A 27,541-nucleotide genomic window follows, 5' to 3' on the forward strand; every position below is an offset into this window, starting at 1 on the left:
CAGGGCATAACACTCTGTGTAGTGGCAGCAAGCAGCTGTCTCAAAAAACCACATGAATTAATTTATTAGTCACCTGGCATACAGTATCTGGAAGTCTTTAAGTTCATGTGGGAGGTGTAGTATTCATAGGGTTGCCAGATGGTTGAAACGAAATACAGAACACCCCGCCACCCATACAGACCCCCCACAAAAAAACCTGGAAAAAATTCTGTTGAAGGAAATAAAAGGGGGAGGAGGGGAGACCAAACTTGTTGAGCAAAAAAAAAAAAAAAAATTAAAATAAAACAGCATTAAAACAGCACGTCCCCTTTAAAAGTGAGTGCAGAGATAGGAACAGGGGAGCGGTTGAGCACTAAGACCCAGGGGAAGCATTTCTTCCCCTTGGTCTTTTGGCCGGCAGCCATTTTGTGCTGGCAGCCTTGCAGAACCAGGTAAGCATGGGGTCGAGGGGCTGAGGGTTTTGGGGATGGAGTGGGGTGGGGGGGGGGGACTGGGCGCTGAGTGTTTGTAGGGTTGCATTTTTGCCTTCTGGCTGGGGAAAATATCAGAAGACACCATACATCTCAGGTGTCCGGTATTCTCTGAATTTTTTTTTACCGGACAGGAAGTGAAAATACCTGACTGTCCGGGTGAATACCGGACACCTGGCAACCCTAAGTATTCACCAGGATTCACCACTGTGGCATCCTGACAAATCTGCTCCGTTGATGATAAACTTTCGGCTGTACGCATGCGTGTACTCCCCTCTCTACGGTGTTAAACATGTGCAATTAGTCAACACAACAGACTCTGAGAGAGTCCCCAAAGACCACAAAATCAAATAGGGAATAAAGGCACCAGGCCAGGTTTATTGCAAGGAAAGTACAGTCAGGGGCGACCCGTGAGCATAGGCAGACTTGGCGGTCGCCTAGGGTGCCGCCGGCCCGGGGCACCTGATGATGACGTCCCGGGGTGCCCAGGCGCCTGATGATTAAGTCATGGCTGTTGATGGCCATGCAGGTGGGGGTGCCGATTGTGCCTGCCGCCTGGGGTGCCAGCTGCCGCAGCTGGCCTCAGGCCGCTCCTGAGTACAGTAATAGTTGTTAGCGAACATACTTGCCGCTAGCCACTATGCATGTGTACCCATGACAATGGCCTAGCGAAGTCAATCCAATGGACTTCAGCGTTGCCCCCTTGGCTAGACAAAGACAACTCTTTGGGGTTCACTTTTATACACAGGTCCAAACAAGTTATATCTCACTCCTGACGTATCAGGTTTCCACCTCCTGTTGCTTAGTTGCCACCCCCTCCCTTGTACAAGAGGGCGGAGGGTTGATGACCAGCTATCATGCTGTCAGTTTAGATCTGGTCATGAACCTGGGTTGGTATGCTGGGAAGGAGGTTGGTACCAAGATGTCTCCCAGTAAAGCGCTCTGTTACCATCCCCCTGAAATGTTCTTACAATCTGTACCTGACACCTTCTATTGTTTGATACCCTTAACTTTATTTATACTTAATCTTATCAATTAAGCTTACTTCCTGCTCACAACTTGACTTTGTTTGATCTGAGCAAAGTCTTGACTATTGTGCCTAGGCCTCAGGCCTCATACCAGGCCTGTGATACCTGGCCTTATGTTTCATGTCCTCACCTTACTTCAGGAGGCAGTTTTAAGATACGGTTCCTACTGATAGAAACCAGGGAGTCATGCTTTGCTCCTTGAGAATTCTCTCTCCACCGCCTTCCTGCCCCAAATCTACTTTGACTCCCGTTTCCAGAAAAGGCCTTGTATCTATGGACCTGGCTTGTCTTAACACAGGCATCAGACATACCCCTTGTGTTAATTCTCTGGACTCAGCTATGATATGTTCTGTTGGCTCTGCAGCTAAGAGTTAATCTACTGTAATTGGGATTTCCTCCTCTCTATAGGGTCTTTCAGCACAGAAGTCCTAGAGGCTACATGTCTTAATTGCCTAACTGGTCTCCTCTGTCACAGAGAGAAAATCCATTTTCTTTTCTGCAATGAGTAGCAAGGACATAGTGATAGTCCTACAGATAATTATTTCTCTCTCTGTGTTTATTATATCTAGGAACAAAGGAATGAAGTCCATGCTTACAGAATGGGACACTCTGTTCTGGGAAGCAAATATCCTGAAAAAGATTTGGGTGTCATGGTGGATAATCGCCTGAACATGGCCTCCTAGTATGACACTGTGATCAAAAGGGCTAATGGGATGCTGGGTTGCATAAACAGGGGAATCTTAAATAGTGGAGAGGCTATTTTACCCCTGTTTCTGGTATGACCATTGCTGGGATGCCATGTTCCTTTCTGAGGTCCATAACTCAAGAAGAATGTTGATAAAAAAGAGAGAAAGAGAAGATTAAAGAGTGACTGGATCAGTCTCTAAGTACTTTTACGGGGTTCAGACATTTGATAATGGGCTCTAGTCTGGCAGACAAAGGCATAATAAGATCTAATGGTTAGAAGCTGATATTAAACAAATTCTGACTGAACATAACAGCCATATTGGGTCAGACAAAAGGTCCTCTTGCCCAGTATCCTGTCCTCCAATTGTGGCCAATGCCACCTGTCGCAGGCAGAATGAACAGAACAGGTAATCACTAAGTGATCCAGTCCCTGTTGCTCATTCCCAGCTTCTAGCAAACAGAGGCTAGGGACACCATCCTGCAAATGAGTAAAATGTTAACAATAAGGATAAGTGATCACTAGAACAATTTACTAAGGGTTATGGTGTAATCTTTATTGCTAACAATTTTTAAATCAAAGTGGATTTTTTTTTCTAAAAGAGACACTGTAGTTCAAACAGGAATTATTTCAGGGAAATTCTATGGCCTACTTTAGACAGGAAGTCGGACTAGATTGCTGATAGATTGCAAGGCCAGAATATTCCCAGAAACATTCCGTTCACAATACGTTGTCCTTCAGTTACATACTGAGGCCCAGGTTCTCAGCTGGTGTAAACTGACAAAGCTTCTCTGAAGGCAACTAAAATCGATGGAGATACATCCATTTATACCAACCAAAGCTATTACTCTGAACATTCTCAGCATATGACCCTTTTTCTAATCAAAAATTTTAATACTGCGAATTCATTAAAGAACAGAAAAAATGCCAAATGGTCCATCAGTCTGGAGGTTGCTGGTACAGGAACCCGAGTTAGTCATCTTTCATTCCCTGAGTTTATACTGCACTCTGAATGGTCCAGCAGGGTGACACACCCTTACTAATTCGAGAAGACTCTGTTTAAAAAAACACACACACACAAGTAATAGAAACACATACAGATTAAAGTTATACACGTGTATTAAGAGCAGTGTAAAGAGCCCTTAAAGTAGGAATAAATTACACTTGGCAGTACTCTATGGAGTAGTATAAAGGTGTCTTAGTGTAATAATAGCCCTTACTTAGTTTTCATCAGCCACTCTGAGTGACTTACAGAGGAGGGTTGTGGTGTTGTTATATCCATTTGACAGGTAGGGAAACTGAAGCACAGAAAGGGAAGCTACTGTCCCAAGTTACCCAGGAGTAAACTGGGAATAGAACAGGGTCATCCCAGCGTTAGTCCAGGGCACTATATTCACCTTTACACTGTAAGAATCTGTCCCATCGGGGAGAAATCTACTGTTAATGTTCTGAAGAGTAACTTCACTGAGTACACACTGTAAAACCAGCATGATATCTGGACTCTTTATTAGTCAATTGCAATTTGAAGATACTGCACGGTACATTTAAATGTCTGTTTCATTTGGTGAGATTTATGTTCATGAGCCTTTATCAAGCTTGACTTTGTGGGTTAGGTCTATTCTCCAATACCTTTGAAGTATAAGACTAAAACAGTAAGGCTGTGTCTAGACTGGAAAGTTTTTCCGCAAAATCATCTGACTTTGCGGAAAAACTTGCCAGCTGTCTATATTGGCTGCTTGAATTTCCGGAAAAGCACTGATGATCTCATGTAAAATCATCAGTGCTTTTCCGGAAATACTATGCTGCTCCCGTTCGGGCAAAAGTCTTTTTCTGAAAGACTTTTGCGCAAAAGGGCCAGTGTAGACAGCATAGTACTGTTTTCCGCAAAAAAGCCCCGATCGCGGAAAAGCATCCTGCCAATCTAGACGTGCTTTTCCGAAAATGCTTTTAACGGAAAACTTTTCCATTAAAAGCATTTCCGGAAAATCATGCCAGTGTAGACATAGCCTAAGGGTATGTCTTCACAGCATCCTAAACTTGAAATAAGATATGCAATTTGTGCTACCCAAACTGCGTATCTTATTTCGAATCTATTCCAAAATAGCTTATTATGAAATTTGGCATGTTTGTTTCGCAATGCCGCTACGCTGATTATTTTCAGGAATAACAGCATTGACCAAGAGGGTTTTTCTTGTGCAAGAAGGGGCAGTGTAGACAGCTCCTTCTGGTGCAAGAGCCTCTTCTGCAAAAATAGCGGCTCATTAGGTATGCAAATAAGGCTTGACAATATTCCACGCTTAGCCTCATTTGCATATTTCTCACACAAGAAGCTGCGAGTGTAGACATAGCCTATAAGGACTAGGTTTTATTAATGTGACCCAAAAAAGCTAGCACTTCTTGGGGCCTCGTCACTGAATTGTGGCACAGTTGGTGCACTACTGAGAGCCTGACGTGGTTTGATGTGTGCCACAGCTCCGAGCAATCAGCAATTACATTGGAATGCCACTTTGCTCCAAGTATCCATCAGCATTAGCTGGCCATATCCCTCATTCTCAGACAGAGCCTGAGCAGGCGTCCATGCTCAGAGAAGGCATAGTGGTGTTTACACTGAGTGGAAGGGTGAGGCTATGGAGAAGCTTCACACAGCATGCTGTGAAGGGGGACGTGGGTGGGTCAGGAATGTGGCTAGTTGGTCCAGGCACAAATAAAGCATCTGCATAAAGGACTAGGGACTGGGCCAGCCTGCCTACTGATTCCCCATTGGGGGGGGGGGGGGGGGGACTCTGCTGCAGAAGGGCTGCAGAATTTGGCTTTGTGTTTTGTTTATAATGTTCCCTCCCAAAATGATAAATATTCCAACTGAGGTCTGGCCTACACATTGTGTATCAACATCACTATTTTGGGAAAGGATGTATGGGTTTTTTTAAACAACATGGGTCTACCAGTATAACCTATCGTTTGGACCCAGTGCTATGAGCATAAAAGTGCCCAATACCAGCAGGCTACGTCTACACTGGCAGCTTCTTGCGCAAGAACTGTTTTGCGGAAGAGTTCTTGTGCAAAAAGTCTTCCACAAGAGCACATCTACACTTGCATGTGCTTTTGCACAAGAGATGTGCTTTTGCATAAGAGCATCTATGGCAGTGTGGACACTTTCTTGCGCAAGAAAGCTCTGATGGCCATTTTAGCCATAGGGGTTTCTTGTGCAAGAAATTCATGTTGCCTGTCTACACTGCGCAAGAACTCTTGTGCAAGAGGGCTTATTCATCGTGGGGAAAGGAATAATTCTTCCGGAAGAAGCCCTGTTTTCCGACGCTGTACTGTAAATTTACTTGCGCAAGAACGCGCGAGCAGTGTAGACACTCGGCAAGTTTTTGTGCAAGAACAGCTGTTCTTGTGCAAGAAGCTGCCAGTGTAGACATAGCCGTATAGTTTATTCACTTTCTTGTATGGAATAAACTGTATTTGTAAAAGCATTTATTCTCTGGTGTGGTTGTATTGCTTGCACTCCACACCAGCATAGTGAAACTTTTGCATGTAGATAAGCTCTGTGGGTAAAAGATTTAGGCATTTAAAGCAATCCGATCCAGATACTGACATTGTCAAATGTTGTTACATGTTACCTGCTTTGGTAGTGGGTCCAAAAGAGTAAACTGGTATTTATAAAGGAGCATAATAACAAGCATGTGAATCTCCAGTAGAGCAAACCACCTGCAAGAAAAAGGGTCACATTAGTTAAACTATAGTATTATAATTTATACAGAAATTGTATTGTATGTTTAGTTCCTGATATCTCTTAACCATTTAAATCCTGCTTCCAGAAGAGGTTTTTTCAATGTAACTATAGGTGTTTATTTAAAATTATATTGATATAACCTCCCCTTTGGACATGTTTACTGAAGTATTAGGGCTGTTTTTGTCTTAGTTTATATCACTTGGGAAGGGGTTTAAACTAAAAAGGGATTTAAACTAAAAAAAAGCTACCTCTAATATCAGTATGAGCATACTCAGAGAGTGTTAATCAGATAGACTATAGCTATACAATTTCCAGTGCAGAAAAGCTCTTAGATTAGTGCATTATTCCTTACTTCAAAAGCAAAGACAGTTTTATGGCCACTCCAATGCTGTGAGCTCAAACTGGCACATCCTGTATTTAAAATAACTTTCCACTGATGAAAAGATGCTGGGAGAACAGCAGATCTGGGCTGACTTCTGACTCCTCTTCTGCAGAACCCAACCTCCCAATCTTCTATGCTGCTTTCCCATCCATCAAAAGATTAATCTGCCTTCCTGTGTGTGCAGTCTTTTAATAGACTGAGCTTGGACAGACCCCCGGAAATGGCATGCTACTGATCAGTGGTGCAAAAAGCAAATGTATTAACATGCATTTGGAGATAAAGGAGGAATCACCTCCACTCAAGTTGTTTTCCACAGAGTTTAGGAATAAACAAATCCCAGCTGTTCCACTGACCTTCCTGGACACCGGTGCTTCCCTCCTCCAAATGCCAAGTAGCCGTCCAAGAAAGCATTCTTCTCTAAATTTGCCTCTTCCCAACGATCCTGTGGGAATTTTTTTTTCAAAATAAACTTTGTATAAATAGGCTTAACTTTATTTCTCCAGGCTCAAATGACCTTGTACAGCTAATCCTTGCATATGAAATTGTATTGTTGATGGCATTTATTTTCAACTTGTTGTTACTAATTCCAGTTGCCACTCTGATCCGAGACTGTGGGTTTGTAAAAAATTCCTTACTTGTTTAAAAAAAAAAAAAGATTAATTTTGTCAACTTATGAATCCATAATATGCACAAAAGTTATGTTGTATTAAGGTTCTGCTGCTGCTGCTCCCTTCACTGCAGTATTTGAGCAAGTGGGGAATTATTCCCACCCAACTAGTACAGTGAGAGTGGAGATGTGCAGCATAGATGTGCTATTTTGAAATAAACTGTTTCAGAATAACTATTCTGGAATAACTTATTATGAAATAAGTGTGCAGTGTAGACATATCCTCAATACTGACACATCCTGGCTGTTCCCCTTTTGCCACATGTACATTTATTCTTCAGTTCCTAAGCAAAACAGAGCATGGATTAAACACAACCTACTCCCCTTGCCTGTTCCTCCCATTTTACAGAGTCAATTGTCTCATTAGCACAGCAATTAGCACCTATCAGTATTCCCTGTAAGCTGAGTGCTTGGGCAGCCAACCCAGGAGAGATTCAAATGCCAGCTGATTAGCAGAGTATCCACAGGCAGCAACAAGTGTTTCTACTGGTGGTGCACACACACATATGCCCTTGGTGCCTATAACAAAAATTATTCTGCACACAGATGGAAAAATTAGAGGGCACATTGCCACCCATGTGTCATTAATTTCTCCAACAGAAATAGTTAATTGCTTCCAGATAAGCCTGTAGCCTCCTCTGTGCTGCAGGAACAGTGTCCAGGTGCTATAGCTGGCACTTTAGCATAGGGTTACTAATAGTTTTACATAGGTCTGCAGAGTGCTCAGATTTGTTTAAAGTTAATTATTGGGAAAACAGAGAAAAATCAAAGCCGGATGAGGGAGGGGTGGTAGCAGGGTCTGACCAATTAATTATGGGGGTACTGCAGTATTTTCTTCATGAACAGGCAATATATATTTATATTTATACTGTAAGTACTTCCAGGGAGCTCTTACCATTTCCTCGATCGTGGTTTGCTGGCCTTTCAGCCATTCACATGGCTCCATCTTTCCAGTCCACAGTAAAGACAGAGTAAAATAAATGTACTGAAAGAAATAACTTACAGGCTTAAATATTTCAGGCTCAGGGAAATATTTTGGATTCCTGTGTAACCAATAGGGCGATGCCATCAGCAAGTCACCAGCCGGAACGATGAAATTCTAAATGAGGAACAAAAATCATCAGCAAAGGACTATATAACTGCCAGTCTAATAGGCTGCCAGAATGTCTTGTCCAATAAAAATTGTGCAAGGGAGGGAAATCCTGGAGTGATGTGCAGATTTTGCCCCCACCGAAGCCAATGGCAAAACTCTCATTGATTTCACTGGCAGAGTGATACATATTCTTGTTACTTTAACTATCATAAAGTGTGGACTGAAGACACCCTGTAGACAAGTCTCAAGTCCTTCCAAAATGCTTCCGCATATCATTCTGGCACTTCTTCTGTTAAGACTGAGGCATTGTTTACAGGAGACACTCCAATCTTAAGCAACTAAAAGTCAAACGAAACAGTACTGGAAAACAGGCGGATTTTTTAAAGACCTTCTTGACTAAGCCAAAGTGGATAAATAAGACGTTCATCCTCTTCTGAAATGTGCCCCGGGTAGTAAGTTGAGGGTCGGTAACATGGAGTCAGCAGGCCTGAATAAAGGCCCGTAACATAAAAACAGCCACAAGCCTGGAATCTAGCGAGCAAGACTTTGGTTCAGTAACATGGCAGCCAAGAAAGAGGCCCTATTAGTAATTGTGGAAGAACATTGGGAGACACCGGGTACAAAGGATCAAATACAGATTTTGAAGCAGAGGGGAGTAGCGGAACATTTTAATAAGAAACATCTTGGTACCAACCGACTCCCCAAAAACTAATGTACATACCAAGTTAGGTTCAGGACTGGGCCGAAGTTGACAGCATGAAGGATAGTAAGACCCCCTTCTGCAAGGTGAGAGGTGGTAACTAGGTAACAAAGAGTGGCAATGTGGTACGTAAGAAGTGATGTGACTTGTTTGTACATGTCTATAAAAGGGTACCACAAAGGGTGAGTCCCAACTGACCAGGGGGGGAGGAGGGAGTGCTATGTGCACTTGTATAGGTGGGGGTCATTGCCAACTATTAATGTATGTCATTTGGCAATAGGCCTGCTAAGTGTCAGTACATTTCCAAGGCTTGCAGAATGCACAATGGCTTAGCGTTGAGAGTGTCTGCTAATAACTGTTAATGCATAGCGTTTGGCAATAAAGCTGCTCGATTGGTTTCATACTTGCCTGAATCTGTCATTTCCGGGGGCTCTCATAGGTCTACTGTATTGACCCAAGTGCACAGGGTTTAATGCTTTAGGTAGAGGGAGTACACGCATGTATGCGCACAGCTGAAAGTTTATCATCACCAACGGAGTAGAGGACCTGTCAGGAACCCACCAGGACAGCTCTGAAACCCTGACTGATGACACCCCATATTTTCATCAATAACGGGCAACGTACAGTCATTGTTTTTTAACACTTTTATCAGTACACTAAACTTTTCAGGCAGTTTGCACACTTTTCCACCATACAGACTCTCAGGCCCCTAATGTGCTATGTAAATAATACCATCAACATGCTCTCCTTTTTTTAGATGACTCACCTTGACAATGAAGCTGATACAAGGTAGGATGCATGGAATAGGTTTGAGGATATAATATGAAAAATATAGAATGTTTGTGCTTTTTTAAAATAGAGGCTGAAAATGTGATTACATTCAGCAACTCTATACCCCAAACACTACAAAAGAGTAACCAGCAGCTCCATCCCATTACTCCCCAGCTCATAGAGTTAGGCTGGGGCACATTTAGAAATCACGATGTGGCCTAGTAGAGAGAACAGTGAATTGGCACTCAGAAGACCTGGCTTTTCTTTCTGGCTCTGGTCCTGGCCTGGGAGAAAAGCTCATGCAAATCACTGCAGTTCTTAGCCTTCATTTCCTTACCTAAATAATTATACGAGGGTAGCTTGTTTTTAAAAATATCCAGGAAATTAAAGGCCCCAAGAGTTAATTAATGCACAATTAAGGTTGTCTGGAGGTACATTGTCCTCTTGCAGAATAATGCTTTCAGCAAAACAACCCTCTCAAAAGCAGTGCCCCACCAGACCCTATTAGCACACCCACCTCTACTCTGCCAACCCCACCATTGCCTCCGTTAGAGCACCTCTGAGTTCACCCACAGGAGTTCATTGAACATTGTTGTGGTGTTTTAAATGCTGCTTGTAGTTATTAGAAGTGGGAGCACTGGCTGTTGGGAGTCTGGAAGCACAGAAAACAGGAAGGAGGGGGGGAGAAGATTAGCCAGGGCTGAGTGAAAGGTGAGAGCTACAGACAGGAGTGGCCCGAGGCTGGCTGTGGCAGCTGGCACCCCAGGCGGAAGGCACGATTGGCGCCCCCACCTGCACGGCTGGCAATGGCCGTGACATCATCATCGGGTGCCCGGGTGCCCTGTGACGTCATCATCGGGCACCCCGAGCTGGCAGCGCCCTAGGCGACCACCAACTCTGCCTAGGTTCATGGGCCGCCCCTGGCTACAAAGGGGTGCAGCAACTTGATAAAGAGGCTTCGCTTTTGGTAAATAAAGTCCTCTTGAAGTTTGTTAGTACCTTGACTGCATACTACAGCAACTGTCCTCCCACTTTCCCACCCCATAGATAGTAGAATCACCCTGTCAGGAAAATCCCTTTGCACTGCTGGTGTCTGATCCTAACGAATTGACCACAGAAATTAGGCAGAATGGATCTTTTAAATTACACATGCAGCCCTTTCCTTTAAATAAACATAGGAGGAGTGGATCAGACCACTGAGGTTATGTCCATATTGCCCCCGTTTTGCGCAAGAAATATGCAAATGAGGCTATGCGTGGAATATCGCCGAGCCTCATTTGCATAATTAATGAGCACCCGCTTTTTGTTTTTCTTCCGCATTTTTTTTCGGAAAAAAGGCTCTTGAACAAGAGGGGGATTTTGCACAAAAAGGAGCCGTGTAGACATTTCCTTTATGCGCAAAAGCCTCTTGCGCAAAAAGCGGGTGCTCGTTAATTACACAAATGAGGCTCGGCAATATTCCATGCTTAGCCTCATTTGCATATTTCTTGTGCAAAACGGGGTCAGTTTAGACATAGTCCCAGAGTGCAGAGCCCTCACAAATTTCCTCCATCACAACTGCAGCTCTGCCAAGGCTCCTCAGACGACTCTGTGCCCTGCTTTGCCAAGCTGCTGCACGCAGTCCCTCTGCCACACAATACAGCTACAATTGACGCCGTGAACACAGCTGCCACGCACACTCATTGTGTCCAGTCACTGGAGCCAGCTCCTGGGAGGCAGAGTTCAGACTGTGTAGTAGCCTTTCCGTTTTTGTCCTTTACCAGAGTGAGAGGGAATCTTGAGGGTGGGAGAGACAAGACTGAAAATGATTACCGTCCCATTGTCACAGCAGGTGTTACAATGGTAACATTTAATCTCCACTAATCATGAAAAACTCTTCAAGGAGTAAATCTGCCATTTTATTTTAATTAAGAACATATAAATGTTCCTGCATTACTTTTAAAAAACCCAAACAATTAAAAATAGCAATGTTGTATTCAGGTTGGTCCCAGGATATTAGAGAGACAAGGGGGTAGGGGATGGTAATATATTTTATTGGGCCAACTTCTGTTTTGTGAGAGAGACATTTTTTAATGTTTAATTTTAAGCATTCTGCTTCCCTTACAGTGAGCAATTCCTTGGTCCCAAAGCAGTCTAATTGAGTTCAGTGCAGCTGCTTCTGGAACAATCATGGAATCGAAAGGAACTTCTAAAGGTCATCTAGTCCAGTCCCCTGCACTCATGACAGGATTTCTAGACCATCCCTGACAGGTGTTTTGTCTAATCTGCTCTTTTACATCTCCAAGGATGAAGATTCCACAACCATGGTAGGTAATTTAATCCAATGCTTAACTATCCTGACAGGTAGGAAGTTTTTCCTCATGTCCCACTTAAACAACCCATGCTGCAATTTAAGCCTATTGCTTCTTGTCCTATCCTCTGAGGGTAAGAACATTTTTTCTTTCTGCTCCTTGTAACAACCTTTTCTATACTTCAAAATTATGTCCCCTCTCAGTCTTCTCTGACTGATCACAATGGTCCCTTCTGGCCTTGGAATCTGTGAATTTAAGAAAATTAATTCTGTTTGTGATTTTACACATTTTTGGATTGTTTTCCCAATACCCATTTTTATTGGCAGGGCTATTATTGTAACTACCATAGAGTTCTAAAATAATGGGCTAGACAATCTGAATGAACTGGTGGCATCTATTTCTAGAAGGCTTACAAGAAAATGCAAAGCCCATTTAAAATAATACACACCTTAACTTTTAGTGGCTTCATTGCTTTCCTTATGATTGCACCTGGGGCCATTAGCCGCAAGGCTTCTAAAACACACCGCTTAATTGATACAAGCTTCTGAAGGTCATCTTCAACAACTTCAATCCTGGTTTTCTCTGTTGAAACAAGATGGCATGCCACAGACAGAGAATAGTCATATGCCAGCCCCCTTTCAGTTTAGAAAAGTGCAAAACAGAATGGGAGTAATTTGAACCCACTTTGTACTGTGGGGGTGGGAAGAGACATATTTCACCTCTGTGCTGAGGCCATTTTGCATTGGGGTAGATGGCACAAACCAGTAGTAAGGACCCAGTGTGACTATTCCACACACTTGTTTGAGTTCAGTATTACAGGGGTCCTATTAACTTCAATAAGGCTGGCGCTCACAGAAGCCCCTGAGAGTCTACAGGAACAGCACACATGAAAGAAATGTCATTTAGCTGAAGATATTCATGCGTTTACACACATATAAGGGCCAAATCACTGGAGGCTAAATCCAGAAATAGTTGTCCTGACTTTATTCAAGCCCAGATCCTGAGCAGCATTTAGATGCCTCATTCCCATAGAAATCAAGGAAAGTGAAGCACATCTCCGAGAGGTGGGCCTCAAGACCTTATTCAGGCTGAGTAATGGCAGAGCAAACTCTGAATGAGGATTTTGCTAGTTTTGGTTGTATGTTAACTGTGGTTTTATTTTCTGTTCCAATACCACAGCAGTCACTTATTTCTGACTTATTACCTGCTTTGCCATAAACAGAAACTATGTCTTCCATGATGTCCTTGTAAAGAGATGGATTGGAGAGTATAAATGCCAGGGTCCAAAAGGCACCCTAAAAAGACACAAAAATTACCTCTGTGATCTTCAATTCTGGTAAATTAAAACTGTCATTATAATGAGTCAGAGCCTGCTTATTTTATTCACATGAGTAATCCTTATCTAGTGAACAAGGCTTCTAGGTGAATAAGGTTGGCAGGGCTGGTAATGCAATTAAATATAACATGTTTTAAAAGAAAGCAGTATAAGTTACAGGCCTGGTTTTCAGAGTGAAACCTGAGCCCTTTTTATCTTCCCCTGGAGTTATGAGAGGCCAGCACCTTTAAAAATTAAGCATTCTGTGTCTACAAATGGGTAAAAGAAGAGAAGCTGGCAGCTAGAACTGTTTTCACAACAAAGCACCATTGGTGCGTCTACACTACACGATTATTTTGAGATAACAAGTGTTATTTTGAAATAACAATGCGAGCATCTACACAGCCATTCTGTTATTTTGAAATAATTTTGAAATAATGGACAGCTTATTCCAAAATCTGTAAACCTCATTCTATGAGGAATAACGCCTATTCAAAAATAGCTGTTTCAAAATAAGGCGTGCGTAGATGCTCTACTGCTGATATTTCAAAATAGTCCCTCACCTGGACCATTCTAAGTTATTCATCCCAAGTGCCGCCTGGGGCTTTAAATCGAGATAGTACATCTACATTAGGGAAGCCTGCCTTGGACTAATTTGGAGGCTTCCCAGCAGTGTGGACATGTTATTTTGAAATAAGCTATTTCAGAATTACTATTCTGGAATAGATTATTTTGAAATCGGCATGCAGTATAGACATACCCCATGTCACTTACCTGATTCATCAAGGATTTGCTAAGATTATAAACCATTGCAGTGAACCAGAGCCTGGTTTCAAATGACTCTAGGGGTCATGGAGTATTTCACAGTTTCTCGTGTTTGTGGTATAATATGAACGGAAACACAGCAGATTGCTCTGAGTTTTGGGGGCTGCCCAAATACAGAACTCAAAACGGAAGTTGTGATGCAAAAGCACAGGTGCCAAAACCAAACATGGGGACTAGATTCACCAGTTTGCTCCAGCTCCTGTGGGATGATCCTCTGGAAGGTTTACCATGTTTATGGCTGCTGAGTGGTGCAAAGCAGCCAGAGAGCACTGGTGAATCGGTCCCACAATGTTCCCTTGGAACAGGGAAGCTTAACCCTATGGCCCGGAGGCATGGAGCAAGCCAAGCTTGACTCCTGAAGAGTTACGCTAGACAGAGAAGTGATTCCCCTAAAATCAACAGAAGCTGCAGTGAGTGAGTGAGGCTCCCGCAGAGAAGTCCAGGAAGAGGAATTGAGGCAAGGAATGGCAAAGCAACATCTTTCCATGACCAGGTGCTCAAGGGGCAGCTGACCTTCTTACAACCTAGTAAAATGAAACTGCCAACTTTGGCACAGCTATGTGGCTAGCGAAACTAGGTCCTATTCTGGCTCCCATTGAAATGGATATCATTACAGCTGTCCACTTCAGAGGGAAGTGTTTGTATGCCCTGAAGCCGATTGGGAAACTCGCCTACACTCCAACATATTTATTTCAAATGAAAAAATTACTTGTTATTCCAAAACTACTGATGGGCCTGAACTGAACAGCCTGTATCCCTCCAAAAATCCAGGCTGCTCAGAATCCCAATTCAACTATGAACTTTCCACATGGTTCCTATCTTTATAAAGCTTCAGGGGGTAGCCGAGTTTGTTGTTTTTTAAGTTTTCTCTGTTACAGACTAATAGACTAGCGGGGCCGGCCCACAACATTTTGGCACCTGAGGTGGGGAGCTCAAATGATGCCCCCATGCCCCCTCGCTTGGGCCAAAACTTTGAAAAGTCTCAATTCTACCTTCTTTCTGTTCTACTCTTATGGCACTCCACCATCTCTGTGCATCTAGTGCAGAGAGAATACATATGCACCAGCAGCAGACACAATTTTTATACACTCTGGGTCCTAGTGGCACCCCCCGCACAGTCTGGCACCTGAGGCAGCTGCATGATGACATCTGAAGAAGTGAGTTGCGCTCATAAAAGCTCATGACACCATCTACATGCTTTGTTAGTCTTTAAGGTGCTACTAGTCTATCTGTTGTTTTTTAAGTTTTATCTTTATAAAGGATAGACTCAAAACCAAGAATCCAACCACCGCTGACCACTGTACTATCAGAAATGTGTGTCCAATGTTGTATTTAGTGACTGCAGCCAAGAGACATGGGATGGAAATGTTATGAGTTGGGTGAAACCTCATTAAGAATTTAATTAAAGCTTCATGGAGGTTGATGGATGCCATGCATCCTTCAATTAACATAAGTACAAGGTTAAGCTAATCACATGGCCCCATGTAAAACAAAGGGAGTGCATGTGACCCTGCCCAGGAGTTTTAGAATTTGTGGGTGGACGGTGTGGGAGGAGGGGTTGAATTTTGTTTTGGGTAAGGGCATGTATGCGATGGAGTTAGCTTGAAGAAATCCAAGGAGAAGCCTGTAAGCATGGCATGATGCTGGAAGAAACTAGAGAGAGAACTTCTGGTTCTGGTGCTGGCTAACGAGGCCTGAGTTTGAAGCAGCAGCTCCTCATACATTCCTTGCAGATAAGCAATATTGCTTCCAAGAAAATACTTTCCCAAACTCCATCATCCATTTCTACTCCCGCTGGAACATTCCCCAGAACTTTGACCAGTCACTCAGGTCTGAAATGGGTGACAGAAAAACAGCGGCAGATATAGGGCAGGGTGAGCGGGACAGCTGCCCCAGGCCCCGCGCTTCAGTAGGCTCCACGCCAGCACCAGGGGCGGACTGGACCAGTGGGATACCAGGAATTTCCCAGTGGGCTGTCCGCCGAAGGGCCAGCTGGTGGCTGCTGGAGGAGGAGGGGGATTGTGACAGGGCGCCGCAGCCCCGCACTTTAAATTTCATGGAGCTAGCCAGTACGGGCCATGTGGGGCTGAGGGAGCACATGTGCGGCGTGCTGAAATGCCGTGCAACCGCTGAGAGGGGAGACGCCCGTGCGTGGCATGACGTCACGGCCTGGGACTTTAAAACCGTGCAGCCCAGTATTGCACCGCTTGGTTTGGGACATGGTCTGGAGCCTGGGCTGGGGTCGCAGCCAACCTGCAAACTGGAAGGATCGGTGATCATGAAATAATAGAGTTCATGATCTTAAGGAAAGGTAGAAGGGAGACCAGCACAAGTGAGGTAATGGATTTCAGGAAGGCAGATTTTGATAAGCTCAGAGAACTTGTAGGTAAGGTCCCATGGGAAGCAAGACTGAAGGGAAAAACAACTGAGGAGAGTTGGAAGTATTTCAAAGGGACGTTGTTAAGGGCCCAAAAGCAAACAATTCCGCTGTGTAGGAAAGATAGAAAATATGGCAAAAGACCAGCTTGGCTTAACAAGGAGATCTTGAATGATCTCAAAATAAAAAAGGAGTCATATAAAAAATGGAAACTAGGACAAATAACAGGATGAATATAGGCAAGCAACACGGGAATGCAGGGGCAAGATTAGAAAGGCAAAGGCACAAAATGAGATCAAACTAGCTACAGGCATAAAGGGAAACAAGAAGACCTTTTATAAATACATTAAAAGCAAGAGGAAGACCAAGGACAGGGTAGGCCCACTGCTTAGTGAGGAGGGAGAAGCAGTAACAGGAAACTTGGAAATGGCAGAGATGCTCAATGACTTCTTTGTTTCGGTCTTCACCGAGAAGTCTGGAGGTGTGCCTAACGTAGTGAATACAAGCAGAGAGAGGGTAAGTTTAGAAGATAGGATACACAAAGAACAAGTTAAAAATCACTTAGGAAAGTTAGATGTCAGCAAGTCACCAGGTCCTGATGAAAAGCATTCCAGGATACTCAAGGAGCTGATAGAGGAGGTATCTGAGCCTTTAGGTATGATCTTTGAAAAATCATGGCAGACAGGGGAGATTCCAGAAGACTGGAAAAGGGCAAATATTGTGTCCATCTATAAAAAGGGGAATAAGAACAACCCAGGAAACTACAGACCGGTCAGTTTAACGTCTGTCCCAGGGAAGATAATGGAGCAGGTAATTAAGGAAATCATATGCAAACACTTGGAAGGTAATAAAGTGATAGGGAATAGCCAGCATGGGTTTGTGAAGAACAAGTCATGCCAAACTAATCTGATAGCTTTCTTTGATAAGATAACGAGCCTTGTGGATAAGGGAGAAGCAGTGGATGTCATATACCTAGACTTTAGTAAGGCATTTGATACGGTCTCGCATGATATTCTTATTGATAAACTAGGCAAATATAACTTAGATAGGGCCACGATAAGGTGAGTGCATAATTGGCTGGATAACCGTAGTCAGAGAGTTGTTGTTAACGGTGCTAAATCCTGCTGGAAAGGGATAACAAGTGGAGTTCCGCAAGGGTCTGTTTTGGGACCCGTACTGTTCAATATCTTCATCAATGATGTAGATATTGGGATAGAGAGTACGCTTATTAAGTTTGCAGATGATACCAAACTGGGTGGGGTTGCAACTTCTTTGGAGGATACGGACATAATTCAAAATGACCTTAGCAAGTTAGAGAAATGGTCAGAGGTAAACAGGATTAGGTTTAATAAAGAGAAATGCAAAGTGCTCCACTTAGGAAGGAACAATCAGTTCCATACATACAAGATGGGAAGCGACTGTCTAGGAAGGAGCATGGCGGAAAGGGATCTAGGGGTCATAGTGGACCACAAGTTGAATATGAGTCAACAGTGTGATGCTGTTGTAAAAAAAGCAAATATGATTCTAGGTTGTATCAACAGGTGTGTTGTAAGCAAAAATCGTGAAGTCATTCTGTCGCTCTACTCTGCACTAGTTAGGCCTCAGCTGGAGTACTGTGTCCAGTTCTGGGCGCCACATTTCAAGAAAGATGTGGAGAAATTGGAAAGGGTACAGAGAAGAGCGACAAGAATGATTAAAGGTTTAGAGAACATGACCTATGAAGCCAGGCTTCATGAACTGGGCTTGTTTAGTTTGGAAAAAAGAAGATTAAGGGGGGACATGATAGCGGTTTTCAAATATCTAAAAGGGTGTCACAAGGAGGAAGGAGAAAATTTGTTCCTCTTGGTTTCTGAGGAAAGGACAAGGAGTAATGGGCTTAAACTGCAGCAGGGGAGGTTTAGATTGGACATTAGGAAAAAATTCCTAACTGTCAGGGTGGTCAAATATTGGAATAAATTGCCAAGGGAGGTGGTGGAATCTCCCTCTCTGGAGATATTTAAGAACAGGTTAGATAGACATCTGTCAGGGATGGTGTAGACGGAGCTTGATCCTGCCTTGAGGGCGGGGGGCTGGACTCGATGACCTCTCGAGGTCCCTTCCAGTCCTATGATTCTATGATTCTATGATTCTAAGGTGGATGGCAGAGGAAGGGGCTTGTGCTGAGGGGAGGGGGGCAGGTCAGGAGAAGAAAGGGGAAGGCACCAAGGGACAGCATGGAGGAGAGACAAATGCCAGGAGGCCAAGTGGAGACAATGAGGAAAAGGGCAGGAAGGGAGGTGTCAGTGGGAGGGGGGACAGGGTGATGCTGAAAGAGGAGGGGGTAAGGGCATTGGGGACTAAAGGGGGGAGGGGAAGGTGCTGGGAGAAGGCTTGAAAGGAGGGGTGGGCATGAGGAAGGTGGGGATGGACCAAGTCATGTGTGAGGACACAGGGGCATGAGCGGAATGGGGGCAGCGGGTGGTGAGGGAGTGGGCATCAGGGAAAAAGAGGGCAAAGGGCACAGGGGCAGTGAGGGAAGGGGGAGGAATCAGGAAGGTGCAGGGGTAAGGGAAGGTGCAAGTGCCAGGGGATTCTGGGGGTGAAGCAGAAGGACAGACACCTGCAGGGGAGGTTTGTAGAGGGAGGTGTTAGGAGAGGGGATGAGGAGGAGTAGCTCACATGATCAGAGTGGGGCTACTGGAGGAGTGGGCACAGGGGGGGACGCCTTTTTTCTATTTTTTTCTCCAAAGGGAACCCCCACGTAATTATGCTGCCCTGGGCCCTGCAAAACTCTCATCCGCCCCTGCAGAAAAATAATGCCTGTGTTCAGTGAGGCTTTCTACAACATCCAATGTACAGTGCGAGAGCCTGAGCATTTGCTGAAATATCTTCCATGTGCTGCTACCACCTGAGTCCAGTGAGGAGGCCACGTTGGGCACTCTTTATACAAGCCATTCGGATGGCCTGCAGCATGTTGCCCTGCTGTGTGAGGAACTCCATGAGATGCAGAATGGGATTTTCAAGGTCATCACCTGAGGAGGCACCTCTGACCTGGTGGAAAAGCTCTGTGATGCCAGCAGTATCTTCCCTTCTCTGGTAGCAGCACTAACAATTCATTATGCTGCTCCTCAGCAGTGCCAGCACCATCAAAGGGGTATTTAAATAGAGGAGGTGACATAGTATGTGTGGATGGAGGAGAATGCCAAGAACAATAGCAAAAAGTCAGGTCTTGCCTTCACAGCACAAAGATGTTCTGTTGCAACTGTGTCTGGCTGGGGATCAGAGATCTCCTGGGAGATTTCCCTGTTGCTTTGTGAGCTAATTGGACCCTGCTCTACCAAAGGAAGTTGGAGAAGTCCTAAGAGTTTCCTGTCCACAAGCTGCCTGCCAGCCTTTGCTATTTTGTACATGTTACTGACTGTTGAATGTGGAAGAAATAAATGGGGAGGGGAGAATAAGACCTTTCCTTATTAGTATTGAATTTGAATTCCTTTCTGTTAAATATTGATGCTGTCTGCACTAGAAGATTAGGTCAGCATAACTATGTTGCTCGCGGGTGTGAAAAACTCTGAGTGGTGTAGTTAAGACAACTTAAGTTGCATCCTTATAGGTACTGTATGCATTGAAACACTACAGTGGTGCAGCTGCAGTAGTGCTGCTGTAGCATTTTCAGTGTAGACAAGCTTCAGTGTAGACATAACAAGCTTATTTACTCTTTTAATAAATCTGCCAGATATAACTCTTATATTTTCCCTGTCTTTTTCTAACAAATCAGAAATACAAGAAAGCATTTCTCAGCCAGTGTACTTACCGCAACAGCGTTAACTTGGGCAGCCCAGAACAAAAGCAGCAAATAACCAGCAGCTCCATTTCCATGCAAATTGTCCAGGACATGTTGCATTAGTGTCTTGCATAAAGAGGATGGATACATACATTAGATGTTGACTTAAGGAATGGTTTGCTAACATACTCTGCCTACAGGATTAGCACATTAATTTATTGATTAAAAAAGTCCTGTTACTTAACAGTCCTGGGTATTAGGATACAGCCCTTTCCCCCTCCCTCCTGTTCAGCTTGAACTTTGAACAAATCGTGGAAGCTGGAATTGTGGGGCAAGTATAATTTAATTCATGTAACTGAAACTGACCACAGCTGACTTTTCTCCAATAGAGATACCAGAGAATTCCATCCTTTTAAGTTTTCACGCTCTTGGGTCTTACAAAAATGTCTTAGCTTGAGCATTCTAAAATGGAGGCACCCAAAATCAATAGTCATTTTTTAAAATGACTAGCCCACAACTATACCAATGCTAACCTGGCATTTTATTAAAAAATGTCCTTTGGTAGATTTACCTTAGAGTCACTTTCTGAAGTTTTGTGTTTCTTTATGTCTGTTGCAATCCTTTCAAATGCTTTAAGTAACCATGTTTTGGATTTAGACCAGTTCCTGTGAGAGGGAAAGATAATAACTGGAAATGTATTTTAAATGCACCTTAGGAGACAATTTATGAAGCATAAAACTCACCTTAAAAAAAATTCTGGCATCTGGGATCCCAATTCAAATCCTTCATCATATATCTGAAAATGCCTTTCAAACTCATCAATTGTGCTCTTGTCAGTTGGATAGAAGCTTTTCCCAAACAGAGTTTTTGTTATTGTTGGATACATGACATGCCTGTGAAAAAAGAAGGGTAAAAGCAATCAAACATTTTATAGACAAGAATGTAATCTCTCTGGTTAGCATACGAGTATTTAAGCATGGTTCTGGTGGGGAAAGTGACTGTTTAAAATAGAAATAGAGATGTAGCTGTGTTAGTCTGGTCTTGCTGAAACAAAAAACAGGACTATACAGCACTTGAAAGACTAACAAGATGGTTTATTAGGTGATGAGCTTTCGTGGGCCTGGGGAAGTGGGTCTGAGGAAGTGGGTCTGGCCTACGAAAGCTCATCACCTAATAAACCATCTTGTTAGTCTTTCAAGTGCTGCATAGTCCTGTCTTTTATTTAAAATAGAACCATCTCATTCAGCAGATCAGATGCTTACCTATAAAAGAATCAGAACTGCTAACTTAAAAGAAATTAACAACTTTTTACTCATGTAAGCCCTGCAGAAACAACACTGTCATGGGAAGATGAATTAGATTCCATTATGGCTCACAAAGCACTCCGGGTGAAATTTGCTCCAGAGGGCTAGCACAAAGATCCTTGGATCATTCAGTTCCCATGAAACCCCCCAAATCAATGTTCAATGTGTATTAAATGTATATTTTTGTGTAGATACTCAATGTGGGCATGAATTTCACCCACCATAAATAAATACTTAGGTGTTTAATAAACATACTGGATATCTGTGTAATAGAACTAGATTGTAAATCCACAAACCTTACTAGGAGATTGAGGTCCTCTGATCCTTCTTTGCCCAAGTGCTCCATATGCTCATGGAATTCTTTACACAGAGTCTCAGAGAACTGATGCATGTTAGAGGAACTCAGTTGTTGTGTTAGCAATTTGAAGAGACTAATGCGATTCTGATTAAAGCTTTCTTTGGAGATTGAAACTTAAATAGAAAATATACATCATTTTTGAAATCCAACAATTCCCACCCACTAAAGCTGAATTTTACTGATGGGAAGGGAATTTTTTATTATAGATCTGTCAGCCTAATCTTCATGCCAGGAAAGATACTAGAAGACATGATTAAAGAATCAATCTGTAAGCACCTACAGGGCAACAGGCTGATAAGTATCAGTCAACATGGATTGCCAAGAACCAACCAGACCAGATCAACCTAATTTCCTTCTTTCACAGGGTTACTAGTGTACTGGGTGGAGGGAAGCTGATGTCATATATCTTGATGTTAGCACAGCAAATATGGGAAATGTGATCTAAAGAAAACTGCTGCAAGGTGAATGCACAACTGGCTGAAAAGTCATACTCAAAGCATAATTGTCAATGATTTACTGTTAAACTGGGAGGATGTTCCTAGTGAGATCCTAGAGAGGTTTGTCTTGTCTGGCACTATACAAGTCTCAGAGGAGTAGCCATGTTAGCCTGTAACTTAAAAAACCCAGCAAGTAGTCATGTAGCACCTTATGGTGTGTCTAGACTACAATGTTTTGTCGACAAAAGTGGACTTTTGTCGACAAAACTATACCTGCGTCCACACTGCCTTTCAGATATGTCGACGTATGTAAACCTCATTCTACGAGGAATAACGCCTTTTGTCGACAGAGTTCTGTCGATTGAAGGCATTATTGCATCTACACTGTCCTTTGCGTCCACACTGTTATGTCAACAAAGTGGCTTGCTTTGTTGACAGAACTGGATGTAGTCTAGATGCTCTTTGTCGACAGAAGCTTTGTCGACAGTATCTGTCGACAAAACTTCTGTCGACAAAACCCTGTAGTCTAGACGTACCCTTAGAGACTAACAAATATATAGTATTATGAGCTTTGGTGGGCAAAACCTGCTTCCTCAGATGAGAGTGGAGAAAAAAAAAGGGGAGCATCCCAATTTACAACAGAAAAAGAAGGGGGGGGGGGTCACCTGTCAATTGTAGTGCCTGTACTAATGAGGCTAATTGAGTGGGATGGAAGTGTCCCATACTTAGCTTTTGATGTCATTTGGGTGTTGCATATAATGGTCCATGCAGTTCATAACTTTGTTCAGGCCATGAGAGAAAAACTTCCTAGCTGTCACGGTGGTGAAACACTGGAATAAGTTGCCTAGGGAGGCTGTGGAATCCCCATCTCTGGAGATATGTAAGAGCAGGTTAGATAGAATCATAGAATATTAGGACTGGATGGGACCTCGAGAGGTCATCAAGTCCAGTCCCCTGCCCCCATGATAGACATCTATCAGGGATGATCTAGATGGTGCTTGGTCCTGTTGTGAGGACAGGGGACTGGACTCGATGACTTCTCGAGATCCCTTCCAGTTCTAGTGTTCTATGATTCTGTGATTCTATAGTGTCAAATTTGAAGGCCAGCATACAAGTATAAAGGCCAGAATACAAGAAGACAATGTATACATATATACAATGACTACACAAGTCATTCATGAAAACATTGAATGGAATGGAGGTATGCTTATAAACAGGGCTTGACAAACGGTGGTGAAAGCCACTCGCCAGGCCTACTCTGTTCATGCGCAAGAGCAGAATTGTGCATGAGCGCGCCGCCAATAAACAGGGCGTGCGGCTGAATGTATATAGTTTGTCTATAGTTTGTCGAGCCCTGCTTATAAATGTTGTGGATGACACAAAGCTGGGAGGGTCTGCAAGCACTTTGAAAGACACATTGAGAATTCCAAATGCCCTTGATAAATTGGAGAAATGCTCTGAAATCAAAACGATGAAATTCAGTAAGAAGGAAAGGGCACAGCACTACATGCAGAAAGGAAAAATTAAATGCACAAATACATAACGAGGCTAGATAATAGCACTGCAGAAAAGGGTCTGGTGGTTCTAATTACCACAAATTAAATATGAGCCAACAGTGTGATGCAGTTGTAAAAAAAAAAAAAGCTAATATTCTGGGGTGTATCAACAGAATTGTCATATGAAACACACACAAATTAATTGTCCTGCTCTACTACTCTCTGGTGAGTCCTTAGCTGGAGTATTGGGCCCAGATTTGAGTGCCATACTTTAAGAAAAATATGGGCAAATTAGAAAGTGTAGAAACCCTGACCTACAAGAAAAGATTAAATAACAGGAGTATGTTCTGTTTGGAGAAAACAAGATTAAGGGGGGACCTGATAAGGCTTCAGGTATGTTAAGAGCTGTTTTAAAGAGAAAAGTGATCAATTATTCTCCATGTCCACTGACGCTAGGATCAAGTGGGGAACCTGCTCTGCGCCCCCAGAAGAGGCGAGGTTACAAGTGAAAGGAGCAGAGCTGGGGTTAATGAGTCCTTTGTGCCTCCCAGAGAGCGCCCCACCTTCAGTGTTGCCTGGAGTGCACTGTGCAGCGCTCTGGCAGTGATTTAAAGGGCCCTGGGCACTGGTGGCTGCTGTTGCCACAGTAGCAGATGGCATAGGTCTATTTGGTCTTCTTGGCCGAGTTGTAGGGAGTGCTCAAAAGGTTACAATCACTCCCTCTAGAGGACTGAAACAAAGCTCGTTGGCAAACTGTCCCCTCTGGTTTTCAACATCTAACAGCAAGGTTATGTCTACACTGCAATAAAAGACCCACGCCATGGCTGCAGCAGGCTACAGGTCCACCGACTCGGGCTTGTAGGCCCATAAAATAGCAGTGCCGATGTTTGGCCTCAGGCTGGAGCCCAGGCTCTGAGACACTGCCAAGGAGGAAGGTCTCAGAATCCTGCAATCTGAGCCCTGTGAACCCCACCCAGCTGATGGGAGCTTTGAAACTCAGGGCTGCCAATTTGTTATTGCAGTGTAGATGTCCCCTGCGGAACCTGAATTGAGATTTTGGGCACTACTTAAAACAATGCATCAGAAGCCAAATGGAGATATGCCAGTTTACACCAGCTGAGCATCTAGCCCCATATTTTGATGTACTGGAATCTTCTCCTTAAGTTTGTGACTTGACCTTGGATCCAAATAAGCTTCTTAATCTGGATGTGTGACCAGATTTGAGGTCTGCGTTAGAGAATATCCTGTACCTGTGCGTTTGACGGCTTGCTGCATTGCCTCGTCCAAATCTACTTCTTTAGACCTCAGAAAGGCAAGGACATCCTCTGTCTCAGACACAAAAGTGAATCGATTTCCTAGGATGTACATGGTGAATACAGGTCCGTACTATAACAAACAATAACAAAAAATACCCTGACAAATATAGCTGTATTCTTAGTGAGTTGAACAGAGGAGCAAGATATTTCCCATAACTTTACCAATTAATCACACGTTAAAACACACTTTAAATTGACACTGCCAAAATGAAAAATTATGAGTCTGATTCTGCACTCTGCTATTACAGTTTTACATAATAGATCATGGTGTTAAAACATTATGGGGCCAGGTATTTTAGAAGTTGACTTTGTTTTTGTAATTTTGGTCATTTAGATGCCTATATAGCAGACTATATCCACAAATAACTGAGTGCAAAATATCAGAGGAATAGCCGTGTTAGTCTGGATCTGCAAAAGTGACAAGGAGTCCTGTAGCACCTTATAGACTAACAGATGTATTGGAGCATAAGCTTTCGTGGGCAAAGACCCACTTCATCACATGCATCTGACAAAGTGGGTCTTTGCCCACAAAAGCTTATGCTCCAATACATCTGTTAATCTATAAGGTGTTACAGGACTCCTTGTCGCTGAATGCAAAATAATGTCCACAAAACCATGATAGTATTAACTTTGTTGAACGGAACATTTTGTGGGGGAACATTTTCAATGGATTTGTACTAATGTAAAAGTGATTTAATGAAATGGACAGTAAATAAAACTAATCTTTACTTATTGTATTGCTAGTGATGGGACTTTAAATCAGCTCAAAATGCTTTGGGTTTAACCTTTTACATTTCCATGGATAATGCAAGAAGTCCTGTAAGTTTCACTATCTGGTTCTCATGTACGAGCACAATGCAGTTGTGTGTTAATTTCCAGCACTGAGCAATATGAATTGACTCACATTTATGCAGAGAACTTTTCATGGAGACATCCTTTTGTTGAACTATCATTTTCTTTTCTTTATGTATTATATGTTATGCAGAAAGAGCTCAGTTTTTAAAACGTCCTCCTACACTGTGGGCACAATGATGAACTGGCATTCACATACAGGTGCAAAGTTATAGGCATAATTAAACAGAACCTGCAAATGTACTAATTTGGAAGCCTACTTAACTGACTGCATCCATAAATCAGATAATTGAGTATCTAAATGGTTCCAGTTGTGAAAACAATTTACTTGCACTCAGAATTTTGGTCAATGACTTTTGAGACTTGGATTGAGGACTAACTTTTCAAAATGTTTAAAAGGCCTGAATAGCTCAAATTATGTATTACCAGAATGATGAGGAAACATTTTCAGCCTGATCTTAATTAGACTTGTTTTTATGAATTTTATTTTGCTTGCAGAAGTATTTTGATGCAATTTGGTATTTAGACCTTTAAATAACCTAAATTGCAAAAAACAAAGTTGATTTCTAAAAATTTGACCCTAGAATGTTTTAACAACATCACATGTTTTTATTCTATTTATATAGTACAGTGAGGTATGACACTAATACTAATACACATTTGATCTGCTTCCAGGATAAAAAAAATATGTACTTGGACTCTCTGAGACTGCAAAATAGGAGCCAATTGTATGCATCAAATCCATTCACATAAACTTCTGAATTTAACAATTTTCATTCACTGCAAACCTGGGCAGGATTTCATCTGACCCATAAGAACTTTCTCCATTAATAAATTACTTATTCACACACAGTTTTGTCTACAAGTGTATTACCTTGATTCTGGCTTGTTCTACAAATTCCAGAGGAGCTCTCCCAAACTGAAACGCAGCTCCAAACCAAGGGATCCAACCACTGATACAAGGTGGGGACTTTGAGTTTCTTGGCTGAAACAAAAAATACATGATAATGATAAGTCCAAGGACTAAAGACAAGATGGCAGTAATATCTATGTCCATTTCCTCCTTAACAGCAATGACAGATGTAGAGAAATGTTGCTGTTGATTCCACAGTGGCTTCTGCTGCTGCTTCTGAGGCTCCCTTATTGATGTAGTGTAGTATTTATATTGCACACATGGGTGTGCATTGTACTGTGCACAGCGTAAATGAGCTGAATATATCTGAACTGAAGAACTATTTTGTATTTAAGAATTGGGTGTGGCTGTTGCTTGACATGCGTGATGGAGTGGTTGGGTCTGTTGATGGACCATTCATTGTGGAACTAGCTCACACCTCACACTTCCACTTACCATATGAGGAGAGATTAATAAGACTGGAACAAGGGGAGATGAGTAAAGTAAATGGGGATGAGATTGAAGTCTATAACATCATAACTAGTTAGGGCTTGACTGCCGTAATCGATCTTCCAGGCTTCAAATTAGTGGGTGTAATGAAAACACGCTAATTCAAACTGAGAGGGCGCGCCCATCCATACCAGCAGTCTTGCTCCTGTGAGGAGTAAAGGAAGTCGAAGGGAGACTCCTGCTGTGTGGATGGCGCCAAAATGCGATTTAAGATACTTCGACTCCAGTGAGTGCTGCGTATCTTAAGTCGATTTTCTCCTTTAATGTAGACCGGGC

The 27,541-nt window shown here is 42.9% G+C and overlaps 1 protein-coding gene across 1 annotated transcript; it reads right to left on the reverse strand.

Moving 5' to 3' along the window:
- Positions 1 to 828: 828 nt before the first annotated feature.
- Positions 829 to 27,062, reverse strand: LOC102458362 (24-hydroxycholesterol 7-alpha-hydroxylase-like). The gene is made up of 12 exons (XM_006120677.3): positions 26,738 to 27,062; positions 24,946 to 25,081; positions 21,701 to 21,875; positions 20,844 to 20,993; positions 20,672 to 20,765; positions 20,131 to 20,226; positions 13,028 to 13,118; positions 12,272 to 12,405; positions 7,972 to 8,067; positions 6,655 to 6,743; positions 5,807 to 5,894; positions 829 to 3,238 (listed from the first exon to the last, which is right to left on the reverse strand). The coding sequence occupies exons 1-12, from the start codon at positions 26,918 to 26,920 to the stop codon at positions 3,167 to 3,169; spliced, it is 1,404 nt and encodes a 467-aa protein (XP_006120739.3). The 5' UTR covers positions 26,921 to 27,062; the 3' UTR covers positions 829 to 3,166.
- Positions 27,063 to 27,541: the final 479 nt, after the last annotated feature.

The sequence above is a fragment of the Pelodiscus sinensis genome, chromosome 3 (assembly GCF_049634645.1).
Source record: "Pelodiscus sinensis isolate JC-2024 chromosome 3, ASM4963464v1, whole genome shotgun sequence".
NCBI classification, from domain to species: domain Eukaryota; kingdom Metazoa; phylum Chordata; order Testudines; family Trionychidae; genus Pelodiscus; species Pelodiscus sinensis.